Source organism: Pectinophora gossypiella, chromosome 20 (assembly GCF_024362695.1).
Source record: "Pectinophora gossypiella chromosome 20, ilPecGoss1.1, whole genome shotgun sequence".
Classification (NCBI taxonomy): Eukaryota; Metazoa; Arthropoda; class Insecta; order Lepidoptera; family Gelechiidae; genus Pectinophora; species Pectinophora gossypiella.
The window spans coordinates 11,516,086-11,532,041 of NC_065423.1; the positions used below are offsets into that span (position 1 = coordinate 11,516,086).

Consider the following 15,956-nt stretch of genomic DNA (forward strand, 5'->3'; position numbering starts at 1 on the left):
ACATGTATTACTTATTGAAAACTTTTTTTTTACCTACTTATTGGAATGGGACAAGTGTCTAAGGCCATAAGGGAGTGAACATTGAGAGATTATTTAACAGTTTATTATTTTACAGGATAATACATTTACAGGGTAATAATCTTGTTCTTTGGACAGATTCAGCTTTTCCCCTCTTCTTCTTATTTATATCTAGCAGGGTTACTGCTCTCTATTCCAGTTCCATGGTAGCTACTAACTCTTTTAGCTTCTTTACATCAACTTTGGTTGTGGAGGTCAGAGGAATTTTGTCCATGAATACGACACCTCCTCGCAGCTGCTTCGTGTCTGTCAGGTTATCTGAAATACAAAAAAAAATAAAGGGATCTTCTATCGTGTGGGTTGTGATGTGGATTACCAAACACATCAACCTTGGTGTCAGGGTTATTATTGAGCCGCCATAGGCCCCTGACATGACTCATGTAACGACTACGTACTTACATCAGTAAGTAGTAACCGGGACCAACATTTAACGTGCCTTCCGAAGCACGGATCATCTTACTTTTGGACAATCAGGTGAGCCTGTGATGTCCTTACCAAACTAGGGATCACAAAGTGTTTTTTGTGATTTGTCCTCACTGGGATTCGAACCCGGGACCGGACCACAGCGGCCTTCATAAGGGATATAATGGGATAGTTAAGGGACCTAGGGAAGAAATAAAATAAATAAATAAATAATAATAAAGGACAGTCCTAAGGCAGAAGTTTGTGAATGTACGGGTAAACGAAACTAATGCAACTCTCATACATTCAATGATGATGGGATATCGAATGAGGAATTATCCAGACAGGAAATATGGAAAATCCCTCTTTGAGATGGTGGGATAAGTCTGAACTTTAATTCCCTCCCCATTCATTAATATGTTTTTTTAAAGTATCTATTACTTTTGACAAGGTCCTTGATTTCCTGCGCAGTGACAGTAGAGCTAAAGCGTCGCACGACGCATGCGACGGGAAGATCCCCGCAGTCAGGGTCCGGTATACCGATCACCACCGCGTCTTGTACTCCTGGATGTTTCTTTATCATGTTCTCAATCTCAGCAGGAGATATCTAAAAGTAAAATTATACATTATTAATTATGATTGTCACATAAATATTTTCAATTTTATTTTATTATTGCATAAAAATGTAGACCAAATATTAAATGCTGACCAATTACAAACTGTACCATTTTATGAATTACATCATCAGCTTTGCCTCAGCCGACACATTAAAATATCTGGCCGGTTATGTCTACCGCATGTCGAATGACTTATAGGCAAAATTACCCTTTTTCTTGTCATAAGGACAGATATTCAAAAAGATCGATTCTCATAAACAGATTCTCAGACACAGATATGGTACAGTTGCACACACAAATCCCCAAATCAGGACAGACACAGGCCCGACAGACCAAGGCAGAGATGGCGCCTTAGATCGACACCCTTCATGGCTGGTCGGAAGAAACACAGGACAGAGAGTCGTAATAAGCGGGAGGAATTTGCTTAGCAGCGGACTAGATTCTTCTATCGTGTGGGTTGTGAGGTGGAATACCAACCCCATCAACCCTGGTGTCAGGGTTACTATTGAGCCGCCCCCTGACATGACTCATGTAACGACTACATACTACATTAGTAAGTAGTAACCGGGACCAACGGCTTAATGTGCCTTCCGAAGCACGGATCATCCTACTTTCGGACAATCTGGTGATTAGCCAGTAATGTCCTAACCAAAATAGGGACCACAAAGTATTTTTTTGTGATATGTCCCCACCGGGACTCGAACCCGGGACCTCCGTATCGTGAGCCCAGCGCTCATCCCCTGGATCACAGAGGTAAAGCGGACTAGAGTATAATTATTTGTCCAAAACGCAACATCTCATCATCATCATTCCTATCGAGGCAAGAGACTGGAATTGCATTTGTCTCGATCCTGACAGACTTGCTTCCTTCACATTCATCAATCGTTTCATACTCTCGTACCGGTTCACAGTACCACATTTATACTGTGAAGTGTCAATAAAGACACTGTGAAGTGTCGGTAAACATACTGTGAAGTGTCGATAAAGACACTGTGAAGTTTCGATAAAGACACTGTGAAGTGTCGATATACATCCTACGCAGACGATAAGTTGCGGTATTTTAACTGGCTTACTTGGTGGTTCATATACTTCAGCAGAAACTTGATGCGTGCCACGAAGAAGAAGTTCCAGTGTTCATCCCTGTAAAATATGTCTCCGGTCTTGAACCAGCCGTCTTCTGTGAACGCTTGCTTGGTCACCTCTGGATCTTTGTAGTAACCCTAAAAAAGGTTAATGTAAAAGTTGTGTTACAACAGCCTCCGTGGTCTAGTGGTTAGAGCGTTAGGCTCACGATCTGGAGGCCCGGGTTCGATTCCCGATGGGGACATTGTCGAAATCACTTTGTGAGACTGTCCTTTGTTTGGTAAGGACATTTCAGGCTTAAATCACCTGATTGTCCGAAAAAGTAAGATGATTCCGTGCTTCGGAGGGCACGTTAAGCCGTTGGTCCCGCCTATTAGCCCTAAAAACACCACCAACCCGCAGTGGTTGATTGAGGAGAGGCCTGTGCCCAGCAGTGGGACGTATATAGGCTGTTAATGTGTGTATGTACAGTCATGAGCAATATAATTTACCTACTTTAGAACCCTGTCACACTATCATAATATATTTGACATTTAATGAGACTTACCGTTTAATTTGTCAAAAAAGGTAATGTGACAAAGTTTCAAAGTGTATACATATTAGTACTCGTGACCGTATGTGTGACACCTTTTAGCTGTTTACACGACAATAGCGCCGCCTAGCGGTCGCACTCGGTATTTCGTTCATTCCAAATAATGTCATACAAATATTAATTATGATAATAGGCTAGTTTCCACCTAGTCAAATCAGTTACTTTTTACTAAACGTCAAAACACAAAATTACTATGGAATTTGTATGAAAAAGCAACCTGTGACGTTTTAGAAAAACGTGACAAGATGTCGCACTTATTACTTAGGTATTACATTTTTCTTTATTAAAATTAATAAATAAATTGAATAGAAAAAAGAAAACTATTATTGTCACCTTTAGATCTGGGGGGTTAAAATGGCCACATCGAAGCAATTCATCTAAGAAAGCAACATTGCTATTTGACATTTGTTTGCATTGCGCACTTACTTTTATAAGCGCAAGTGTCAAATTGCAATATTGCTTTGTTAGATGAATTGCTTCGATGTGGCGATTTTAACCCCCCTGGGCTGTCTTTATTTAGTAATCAGAATTTCATAATTTATATTTGACCTAGGAAACTACCCATTTATGTTACTATTGAGGAGCTCGGTGGCGCAGCGGTTAACGCGCTCGGTCTGCGATTGTTGAAGTAAAGCAACTTTCGCAAAGGCCGGTCATAGGATGGGTGACCACAAAAAAAAGTTTTCATCTCGAGCTCCTCTGTGCTTCGGAATGCACGTTAAGCCGTTGGTCCCGGCTGCATTAGCAGTCGTTAATAACTATCAATTCGCACTGGGCCCGCGTGATGGTTTAAGGCCCGACCTCCCTAGCCTTCCATAGGGAAGGCCCGTGCCCCAGCAGTGGGGACGTTAATGGGCTGCTGATGATGATGATGATGTTACTATTTGACTTATTATCAAATTTAATGAGCCGTGATAGCCCAATAATAATTGGAAGAACACTTGACTCTCACTGGACGTCACAGGATCGAATTCCAGCAAGGGCCTATGCCAATGGTTTTACATTTTACATGGTAAGAAAGAGAAATAATTATGCTACAGTACTTAAACAAAAACTTTACAAAAGAGCTTATTATAAAGTTAGTGATTATTTAGAAGATATGAATGCATGGGATTAACTGTCTGAGAACTGATATTAGGCAGCTATATTACTCAATTGTATAACAATATGTTATGTTTTTTTTAAAGAACGTCTAGGGCCCTGTGCCGAGGTTTTTCTTGTAGCTTCTTTTCCCCGGCTTTACAGGTTGTGAGAAGCTGCAGTAGTTTTAGGCGGATGAGACGTTCGTTATGTAAAAATTGACGATTCAAAGTGTAACTATGTTACCTACTGAATAAAGATATATTTGAATTTGAATAAAACATAACTACCTTAGACACACTTGGTCCTTTTAACCACAATTCTCCTTTTACGTTCGCTTCCACGATATCTTCGTTTGTGTCAACGTCTATTAGCTGAAACAACATTTAAGTTTATTTAATGTGATGGACCATAATAATGGGCGATGCTATGAGCTGATCACCTGTCGCCATTCCATCTTAGGACTTAATTTGAATGTGGCTGCGAGTTGTCTTCTAATTATTTGTGGCTCTGCTCGCTAAGTAAGGGATTACGAGCTTGAATTTATATAATTAGGTACTAGCTTTTACCCGCGGCTTCGCTCGTGTTGTATTGCAGTAACACGCCCTCCCCTCCCACTCCTAATGTTCCAATTTTTAGTTTTAACAGCGATAAGACCCATAATAAAATTACAGTCCCACTTTTGAAGGGGTTGTGGGCGGTTTTTTTTTTAAATAATGCACTATTTTTTTGTTAGACACAGATAGGCCGCATACCAAATTTTAGCTTTCTACTTTGAAATTTGCGGAATGCTCCATATAAATATCCACTCCCCATTTTATGGAAGAGTGGGGGGTTAGAAAGAGACAATAATAGCCTGTGTCACTCTCCATCACTTCAACTATCTCCACTTAAAAAAACACGTTAATTCGGCGCTCCGTTTTGCCTTGAAAGACAGATAAACAAACAGAACACACATTCACTTTCGCATTTAACGTATAATAGTATGAATGTCTTATGTCGTTTTTTTATGTGAGATAGGCAAGCATTTGATCACAATCTAACCTGGTGAAGTGACGATGTGGCTGCGATTGGGACATTCTTACCTAGAGACTGCCTATCTTCTGTCGTGTGGGTTGTGAGGTGGATTACCGATTTGTCAACCCTAGTGTCACGGTTACTATTGAGCCGCCAAAGGCCCCTGACATGACTCATGTAACGCTTACTTACATCAGTAAGTCCGGGACCTAGTATCTATTCACTCTTGACTTGAAAAGGCCCAGATTATTCTTACCCTGTACTGCAGATGCGGAGATGGTCTTCCAGAAGAACCCTGGACTTGGCAATCATTAAAGAATGCACCGCTGCTTATTTCAGTCATACCATACAAGTCACGGACTTCTGACTTTGGACAAAGACTCTGTAAAAAAAATTAAAAGTAGCCCGAGATCAAAGGCATAGCGCGCTTTCCGAAGCACGGAATCATCATACTTTTAAAAACACACAAAGTTCTAACACTTAGACGGCCTTCAACACTCGTCATTCGAGGTAAGTAAATGCAAAAGAACCTTTCTTTAAAGTAAGTAGGTACTTTTTTATTTGTTATCTGTCCTTCGTATGTCAAACTCATGGAAACAATAGTAGTACGACACGAGAAGAGTACGATAGTTTTGCTTTTGTGTGCTTTGTTAGCATCGATACCATCGAAAGTTTTTCTTTTTTTCATAACGGTTTTCTTCGCGGTTTCATAACCAGTTATAAAAGAAGGCTTTTACTACTTTAGACTAGTAGGTAAAAGGATTATCTTATCAAGCCTATTCGATCCCACTGCAGGGCAAAGGCCTCCTCTTGATTTTTCCACTCTTCTCGACTTTGCGCGATCGCCGGCTTCTCCCTCTGATAAGCAAAGAAACATGACCTGACATGAGCCATGTCAGGGGCCTTTGGCGGCTCAATAGTAACCCTGACACCAGGGTTGATGAGGTACTCCACCTCACAACCCACACGATAGAAGAAGAAGCAAAGAAAAGTAAAAGTAAATACTGAGTTAAACTTTAGCTAGTGACGTCATTATTATCTTCTTATCGTGTGGGTTGTGAGGTGAATTACCAACCTCATCAACCCTGGTGTCAGGATTATGATTGAGCCGCCAAAGGGCCCTGACATGACTCTCGTAACGATTACTCACTTACATCAGTAAGTAGTAACTGGGACCAACGGCTTAACGTGCCTTCCGAACACGGATCATCTTACTTTTGGACAATCAGGTGATCAGCCTGTAATGTCCTAACCAAACTAGGGATCTCAAAGGGATTTTTGTGATATGTGCCCACCGGGATTCGGACCAGGGGCCTCCGGATCGTGAGTCCAACGCTCAACCACTGGACCACAGATGTTATCATTGGGCTATTAATAGCTTAATAGGGTGAATTTCAACAAGTCTCATTTTTTTATCATTTCGGTGAGATTTTTTATTTTAATACTTTTCTTCACATATTTGACGACAAATAAAATTTTAACCTATTTTGAATTATGTGCGTGAGTGGGCATCAAATACGATCGAAACTTACTGAGATATTTAAAATTGAATTTTTATGAGTCCACTGAAATGATAAGTACCCACTGAAATGATATAAATGTACACCGAAATGATATAAATGTACACTGAAATGATAATGAGTCCACTGAAATGAAATTAACCCACCGAAATGATACAGTCAAGAAAAATTGTGCTGCTTAGCTAGGGTTCCGTACAAAGTGAAGTTCGATTTACACATAAATAGCCTATATAGCCCTACTCCATCACGCTGCTCCACTGCGGGTTGGTGGAGATCGATTTATACATTCTTAGATAAATAGTTCATTACTTGCTAAATAAAAAATAGTTTAATACTATTTACTAATAGTAATAGATTGTTGTTCGTTTTCTTCATCGAGCAATAAAAATGCATTTAGTTGTTGTCAATATGTGGAGCCGTAGTAGCCTAGTTGGTAGAACGCTTGCCTCTCACTTTGAGGTCGCAGGTTCGAATCCAGCACAGGCCTAAACCAGTGATTGTCGAATTTATTTTCAAATTCATGTTTAGATCAGAAATGATTGTCACATGCTCAGCGGTGAAGAAAAACATCGTGAGGAAACCCACATTCCCGAAAATTCCATTTTCGGAGGTATGTGACCTAATGTGTATTGGGCTGGTTTCCCCTTCGTTGGTTGGAAGGTGAGACAGGCAGTCGCTTCTGTAAAATACTGGACCTGTCAAATCTTCAAGTTAGGTAAGCGGACCCTGTGAAAAATCGGGATAATGCTAGGGGGATGATGCTTATTGTCAATATGTCTTTTTTGTGGCTATTGTCATTGCTTCTTTATTACTTACCTACATTTTCTTTTAATAATATAGGTTCACGTAGGACCACAATCTCACCTGATGGTAAATGACGATGTGGTCTAGGGTGGATCACACTTACCTAGCAAATGCCTATTCACCCTAGTCTTGAAGTCTCCTAGATTATAACGAGTTGGAAGTTATATCCATACCCAAGAGCTCGAGATGGTTGGTAATTCACTCCGGAAAGTCCCAGTCAGGAGGAAGGGACTCCGTTTTGCGGTGAACAGACACGCCTGGGTCATGGAAGCGATGAGTCCAACCTACTTGTTGTCACCCCAGTCTGAGACGGACTTAAGGGGCAGTTTCACACGATTCACAAGATCCTCTCTGAGGGCACTATCATCTCTGGTGCTTACGCGTGCATTGGACATGTATCTCTTCGTCACTGTGCTATCGTCTGCATGCCTAAAGATACCGGGCATAATCAGCAGATCATTGATAGAAAAAACGTGGCGGAGAGAACAGATCCCTGAGGGAGTCCGGCATTAATAACATGTAGATCAGACAAGCACCCATCAACTACTACCCGAATCAATCTATCCCTATCTATCCAATTACATAGGCTAGAAGGGATCCTGAATATATCAAGGAACACAACAAGATCCTCGCCTTGATTCTAGATTGCCTCACTCCATAAGCGTGTAGCATACACAAGAAGAACATCAGTTGACCTATCTCTGAGTAAATTGTTGGCTTCAAGGTACGCCAGGAGGCGGTTGTTCAGGATTAGCGGCGGTTGTACCGAGATGGGGCGGTAGTTAGCAGGGTTGGTACGAGTGCCTTTTTTGGGCATACACTGCACATTGGCAAGGTTCCATGGTTTCGGGAATTGTCCTGAACCCAGAGAGAGCAGGTAGAGGCGTGTCAGTGGGAGACTATTCAGGTGCACAGTTCCGCAGTACTATTGCTGGGATATCATCAGGACTACTGACCTTATTCACGTCTAGAGTGCGAAGCATTTTTATACGGCAGAAGTTTGCTTCGACCGATTTGACTAGCGGCTAAAAGGTTTTACTACCAGCTCAGTCAGTTTGGCATCAATTTGGCCAATATTGTCGAAACGTGCCCTGCGCATTGTCTTCTTGCAAGACTTTGCAGCGGTATTCAGGGAATTTTTCAGAGCACGCATGTTAGGAGGCATATTAGAGCTTCTGCACTAGCATACTCCGCGATGTACCATGAGCGAGCCTTATCGTCAGATGATATGTCAGAAAATGGGATAGAGTATTCCATTGCCTGACAACTAATATGGCATCTCCGCAGCTCGTCGAGTCTTCTGAAGAAAAGCAAACCTCACGCCAAGGATAGGATGCGAAGAAGTGCCGCATCTCATCCCAATCTGCTAGCGTGTGTCACCATATTTGCCTCGATCCTCTGGGGCTAGAATCAGGTGGGGAATAGACAGACACATATCTCACCAGACAATAGTCGGATGTTCCCAAGGGGGAAGTCACTGATAGAGATTGATATTGGTCCGGATCAGTTATCAGCAAAAGGTCCAAGCAGTTGGCGCTATAGTTAGCAACGTCAGGTATCTTTGTAACGCAATTCACCAGATGTGAGAGATTTTGCCACACATGGCAAAAGTTTGCACCTCTTTGCCAGCATGGTTGGTCTTCTGGAATGGGAACAACCACTCTTGCTGGTGGGCGTTGGAGTCCCGGAGAAGAACAAGTTGCGCTGAGAGATACCTCCGCCGTGCCAACTCCACTGTCCTACTGAGGTAGGGGAATAACCTGCTTGTCTCAGAGTTACCGCTGTGCGATCGGTAGACACTGGTGTAAACTATTTTATCCAGGCCAGTGTCCACCAGGATCGAAAGAATGGGTAAGTCTGGGTATTCAAGGTTACCGAGAAAAGCAGAAAGAGGAGTTTGATAGAAGGTTATATGACGTTTTCCAATCACCCAAAATGGTTTTGGAAAACCATGAGATCATCTCGAGGAAAAATAAAATAGCTCCACAGAACTGTTAAAAAGGCCCTTAAAACAATACCTAATTCGAAACTAAAATTTAACACACGGATCTCTAAAACTTAACGGTTTTATCATTTCAGTGTTACTTATCATTCCCATGGACTGTTATTGGCATTTCAGTCCACCGAATCCACCGGAATGATAACACCGAGATGATAAAAAACAGGTTATTTTTGTATAAACTGTGAATTTAAATAACTATCGAAAAATCGACACTTCTCAAACAAAACAGTACTTGCAGCCGATTTAACACATCAATATGAAATAAATTGAACTAATCTAACACGAGTTATAATGGCTACCGAAATGATTTTTTACTGATTTTTTTTTGTCCCCCTATCACCGAAATGATAAATTTCTTTTTTTGGCGGGAAACCATTACACGCTGTGACGGGTATGTTCACGTCTAGCGGTCGAGCCGAACCAATGCGAGGTGTTGGCAGGTAAGGAGGTGTCATAGACGCAATGTTGACGGAGTTATTCTACCAAAACTTACTGTCCTCTGAAATGATAACTTTTTTTCGGACAAAATTTAACTGCCTGTCAAATGTATGAGAAGGAAGATAAACAGACAGAAATAGTTTTTGTTGTTAGATTATTTAATAATTTAACGAAATTCTATCAATTTAAATCCCAATAATAGAAAATAATTGTAGAGCAAGACATTTTATAAGCGATAATGGGTTACGGACAAGCTACCGAAATGATAAAATGACACTTTAAAAATTTTTTTCAGCGTGTTACAGTTGCTGAAACTGAATGATTTTTTTTGCCAAGGTAGAGGACTACTTACTTTACCCAGAAAAAATATTCAAAATCATTTAGCAGAACTTTGCACTACCGTTCTCAGCCAAGACAAGTTTTTGTTTCGCTTTTGCAATTCACCCAATAGTTATAATATACTTAGTAGTAAAAAAAATGCGAAAAGTAAAAACAGTCTCATTTTATAACTGGTTATTTGTAAGCATAAAAAAGAAAATTCAATTTTTCATAACCATTTACTTTTGGTTACTTGACTGAAGGGAAAGTGACTACCAACTAGTACCAACCTTTATTTCAGCTAGGAGTTCTTTAGACACCGCGCTGCCCGCAATGGCAATCAATTGAAAACATGTGAAGTCGCATTTCTTTGCGCCGTATTTTAGCAGGTTGGCCAGAAATGTCGGACTTAAGATTGTTGACGTGGGCTGCAGACAACAAGTAAACATTCTACATTTCTTTCATCAATTAGTTAGGTATAACGACGCCTTATAAGGTACGTAAGCGTGTTTTTGAAAAATCACATTCACATGTATTGTGATTTTTGTTAACAAATTCTCGCGATTTTTTTTTGACGTGATTTATTGTAGATTTGCCGCAGATGGCATTAACTACTTGGCCGGACAAATCCTCACCGGTGTTTGAACCCGGGATCTCCGGAACGTGAGTCTAACGCTCAACTTGACCACATAGCCGTTAGACTGAGCATGGAACTTACCTTGTACGTGTTAATAAGGTAACAAGCATGTTCATAGTCGATGTCGACAGAAGATTGTAGTCTTGGCATCTTAAATATTGCAGAGATGATGAAAATAGAGTTTGCCGTCAGCCATTGCAGTGGAGAAACTACCAGAAACAATTTAAACGGTGTTGGGAATTGCCTTTCTTTCGACCTGTAAATGAAGTTTTATTTATTTTATACCAGCCATACCAGTTTTAGGGAAATCAACAGCATTCGCTTCATCATCATCATCTTCCTAGCATTATCCCGTTTTTCACAGGGTACCTAACCTGAAATTCGACAGGTCCGGTTTTTACAGAAGCGACTGCCTGTCTGACCTTCCAACCCGCGGAGGGAAAACCAGCTCAATACAGGTTAGGTCATATACCTCGGGAATGTGGGTTTCCTCACGATGTTTTCAAACAATATGAATTCGAAAACAAATTCGACAATCGTTGGTTTAGGTCTGTGCTGGATTCGAACCTGCGACCTCAAAGTGAGTGGCAAGCGTTCTACCAACTGGGCTACCACGTCACTCGGATGTGATTTTTGTTAAGAAAACCTCGCTAGCAAGTCTCAATTTGAAGTTATAAATTGTGGTCTCAATTTTTACCCAAAAAGAAATTAAGTCATGAGAGAATTTCTAGGCTAAGTTCCCTAAAATTTGTAGTTGGCGCTGTAAAATAATTCCTTCGTATAACCTTCTAATTCCACAGACATATAAATATGCATCTTTTATCTTTATTTTTGGGTAAGTATAAAAATATAATGATGAACCTTTTTATACTAGGCACAATACACCTTCCACCCATTATTATTCTGATCAAAATAAAGTAGAAATATAGGTAGCAACATAATTCTAATACATTATCTGGAGTGTTAAATTGCCCCATCGAAGCAATTCATCTAAGAAAGCAATATTGCTATTTGACATTTGTTTGCATTGCCCACTTACCTACTTTTATATGCGCAAATGTCAAATCGCATTGTTATGTGATATTCTTCAACAAAACCACGATTTCATTACCGGCAAAAACTGAGGTTTAGAAGCGTCAGCCAATTACGAGTACAAGTTGGGTTTGATACTTCCGAAAACTCATTTCTCGGACATGCGGGTCTATTGTAGCCTACTTACCAAAAGTAAACACAACCAATAGCGAAGTTCTTATGCGTCACTGTGGCCTGTTTAGGCAGACCTGTGGATCCGCTGGTAGATAAAAGAACTGCTGCTGTCTCCTCCGTGTCAAAATCTGACGCTCTGAAAATAAATATAAATTGCACCAAAATATGTAAAATGTAACAGTCACTTTCCGGTCAAGTAGTTAATGCCATCTGCGGCAAATCTACAATAAGTCATGTCAAAAAAAAATAACATTCACTGTGAACTATACTTACATACGTCGTTACATAGGTAAGTCTTAATAAATAAATAACCATTGGCGGCTCAATAATAACCCTAAAACCAGGGTTGATGAGATTGGTGATCCACTTCACAATCCACACGATAGAAGAAGATCAACATAAAATAAATTTCCATCAACTTACTTGAACGTCTCCACAGTAGTTTCAGAATCATAATCCTTCATAAACTCTTCAAAACGAACTGAGTCATTGACATCTTGACTACTTTTATCAAAAGTAACGATTTTCCCTTTTAAATTACAGTTGTCAAGAGCTGTTCTTACATCTTTAGCTCTCGCAGATTGGCAGAACACTATTTTCGGTTCGTCCTTAATGAATATATCTTCTAGTTCCTCTGGAAAAATGTATTACGACGTTAGTATTCTATCGATGATTAGACGTTCGGTGTAGCATTCTTCATTTTTATCTATCAAAAGCCAATTCTTTGACTCCTTTTGAGCTTCTTTATAAGACAGACATCTGCCTTCTCTTTAATTTGTTCCTTGTAAGCTCTTCTTGAACTTCCCCTTCCTCTCTTTCCTTATATCTTTCCTACTGTGATGTTCTGAATAAATTCATCTATATTGAACTAAAAGCTGTTACCTTGTTCTCGTGAAACCGTATTACTTATTAAAAATAAAAGTTTCATACAAACTTTGTTACCTCTTTTCATCCCCTTAGAGGTTGAATTTCGCAAAATCTCGTCTTAGTGAGCACTTATGCATTCGTCCTCAATGCTATGTTACTAATTGGGCTAGTCAGAGGTCGGTTGGGGTATCCAAAGCAAGATGAACTAAGTTGCTCGATGTAGTCTACGATAAATGTATTGCACGAATTACTTTGCCAGTAATGACAGCTTAAAATTCCATTATAATGGTGAACAACGATGATTTGTGATTTTCGTTAAATTATAAAACACTGTAAGATAAACAGGTCCAAGATTATATTATCTTGTTTGACACCATGATGTAAGTAGATCTTAGTAAATAATCATGACGAATGACTTTTGTTAAAGTTTGATATAGATACTATAGTAAACAGGTCCAAAGACCAGTCCTTGAGTGACGTCGTATGAGTCATACTCCATTCAACGGCAAAGGAAACTACTTTTATTGTTGTACTATTATATTTTTCTTCAGATTGTACTATTATAAAACATAATTATCTTATCAATTTTTTTATAACACGATAAGAGTAATAAAGAATAATGATATCTATTATCAATACACGTGTTGGATTGAGTATGTCTGAAAAACTGTTTGACCTTTCCGTTTGTTTTGACACTGGAGAAGCTGCTTGAGGAAAGATATCTGAGGCTTCAAAAGCAATGAGGAACTGAAAAGTCCCAGCGCCATCTATATTGTTTTTGGGGAACTCAACCTGTTTTTTTTTTGACGTGACTTATTGTAGATTGCCGCTAATGGCATTAACTGCTTGGCCGGATAAATGGGAAGTGATGAAGGCCAGGCCTGAGGGTGCCCAGTTGGGCGCGAACCTCGGCTCAAAAATATTTGAAAGAATTAATGGACCCTAGTGGGTCGATAACAATAAGCGCTGATTGAGGGAAATCGTCGAAACGCCAGCGGGGTCGGTATCGGGGTCCTGCAGTGTTTGGTGTCGCGAGTTGATTGGTTGCCTCTATAGCTAGAGTAATCGGGTAAGGAACTTAGCCTGGAAAGCCCGGAAACATCATGTAAAAAAACACCTCGTTATACACAGACACTACACACTGACGTTATCGTAAAAACCGGACCTGTCAAAACTTCAGGTTAGGGAAGCGGACCCTGTGAAAAACAGGATATGGTGATGTACACGCGCATCTGTTTGTGTGACGTCTGACGTCCATATGATTGAAGTCTAAAGTAAGATGGTGGGAAGCGGAGACTTGCCGTTCTAAACGTAATATTATTCCTTATTATTTTATGTTACGAAATTCAACCCCTAAGGGGGCAAAAGGGGTGGCAAATAGTGTGTATGAAACTTCTATAATTTTAATAGTAGAGTTTCCCGCAAGCCTCTCAGGTATCAAATATACTTACTTATTTGCAGTAATCTATCGATTGAAGCAATGGCGACTCCAGTATAAAGACCGGCGTAAAATGGAATAGCCAGGTCCAAATGGTTGGGCGCCATTAACACGACGACGTCACCGAGCCGCAAGCCCAGCTTCCTGAATGCGCCGGCGCACCGCACGCTGCGCTCCAGAACTGAACCGCTCGTTTCTGACTGGCCTGTACCACCGTCAATCTGCGAAATAAATAACCTTTTATGATATAAACGGCCTATATATGTCCCACTCTTAGGGGTATGGAGCATACTCCACCACGCTGTTCCAGTGCGGGTTGGTGCAGGCATTCGGGCTAGTAGCCCGGCACCAAGGGCTTACTGTACGTTCCGAATCTTTCTTGAATCAATTGGGTAGTTTCCTAGGTCAAGGATAAATTATGAAATTCTGATTACTAAATAGAGACCGATCTAAAGATGACAAAAAAAAATTACAATTTTCTATTTAACTTCTTAATGAATTTTGATAAAGAAAAATTTAATAATAAATACGACATTTTGTCTCGTTTTTCTATGACGTCACTGTTTCACTATGAACGGACGACCATGGCGTGAGAAAACTGCTTTCCATGGCTACAAGAGGGAAGGAGAGGGGAAGACCTAAAACCACCTGGTTGACAAAATGTCCTTCTTCTTCTTATCGTGAGGATTGTGAGGTGGAATACCAGCCTCATCAACCCTGGTGTCAGGGTTATTATTGGCCCCTGACATGACTCATGTAACGACTACATATTTAAGTACATTAGTAAGGACTAACGGCTTAACACTTTCAAAGGCAGAACGTCTCATGACGTTCCGATTCCAAGGTGTCATACTATCTATTATGAACCATCAATGACCCATGGTCTCTGCCCGTGAAAGGGTTAACGTGGCTTCCGAAGCACGGTTCATCTTACTTTCGGACAATCAGGTCATCAGCCTGTAATGTCCTAACCAAACTAGCGATCACAAAGTGATTTTTGTGATATGTCCCTGTGTGTGGAAGCCGTGGGGCTTCCGGATCGTGAGCCCAACGCTCAACCACTGGACCACGGAGGCCGTTGATGGTTTTTCGGATGTCCTGAGGGACATGAAGACGCTGGGTCTCAAAGAAGATGATGTTCGCCAGCGAAATACTTGGCGCCGCATGATTGGCACATTGAGACAGCCGACCCCGCATAACGGGAAGTGGCAAGTATAAAGAAGAAGAGATTTGTGCTAGTTACTGACCTGTAGGACCAAGTGTGGGTTGTCTCTCAGGCTCATCAGCATCAGCTTGCCGAGGTGGTGGCGGTCTTCAGCGCGTCCTGACTCAGCCACTACCCGCGCGCCCAACTCACTCATATACCAGTGACAAGCGTCGTTAACTAGCTTTAGGCGATGCATTTTTTAAGCGTGACTTTTTATTTTTGGCTTTCGCAAGGGTCGTTTTGAGCCAGAGCAAATAGTTTGTTACCAAGTGACTATGTGCCACGTAGGTTAAGAGTTTTCGACCGTCACAGACTATTTTTTTTCTTTACGTGACTTATTGTACATTTGCCGCAAATCGCATTAAATACTTGGCCGGACAAATGGGGAGCGCTGGCTGTCACCCGGTATAGACTACGTCACTCGAATGAGAAATATATCTATTTAAAATTTCTTTATCGTGTTGGGTTTTTTTCTTCAAATAATTTTTTCGTTCACTCACTTGGTATTGCGGAAAATAACTCTCGCGGTTTAAGGACATGGGGTTTTTATATAGTCAACTATCTTAATTATCACTATTTTCATTAAGTAATTAGAGATAAGATAAGAGTGTCAGATGGCTGGGGCGAATGACTTATAGGTAGGTACTTTC

At 40.6% G+C, this 15,956-nt stretch overlaps 1 protein-coding gene across 1 annotated transcript; it reads right to left on the reverse strand.

Moving 5' to 3' along the window:
• Window positions 1-81: 81 nt before the first annotated feature.
• On the reverse strand, window positions 82-15,507 carry LOC126376227 (luciferin 4-monooxygenase-like). Its single transcript, XM_050023492.1, has 11 exons — window positions 15,347-15,507; window positions 14,113-14,320; window positions 12,218-12,428; window positions 11,808-11,930; window positions 10,670-10,844; window positions 10,242-10,379; window positions 5,126-5,251; window positions 4,143-4,226; window positions 2,171-2,317; window positions 922-1,087; window positions 82-336 (listed from the first exon to the last, which is right to left on the reverse strand). Exons 1-11 carry the CDS (start codon window positions 15,500-15,502, stop codon window positions 209-211), a joined length of 1,662 nt encoding a protein of 553 aa, XP_049879449.1. The 5' UTR covers window positions 15,503-15,507; the 3' UTR covers window positions 82-208.
• Window positions 15,508-15,956: the final 449 nt, after the last annotated feature.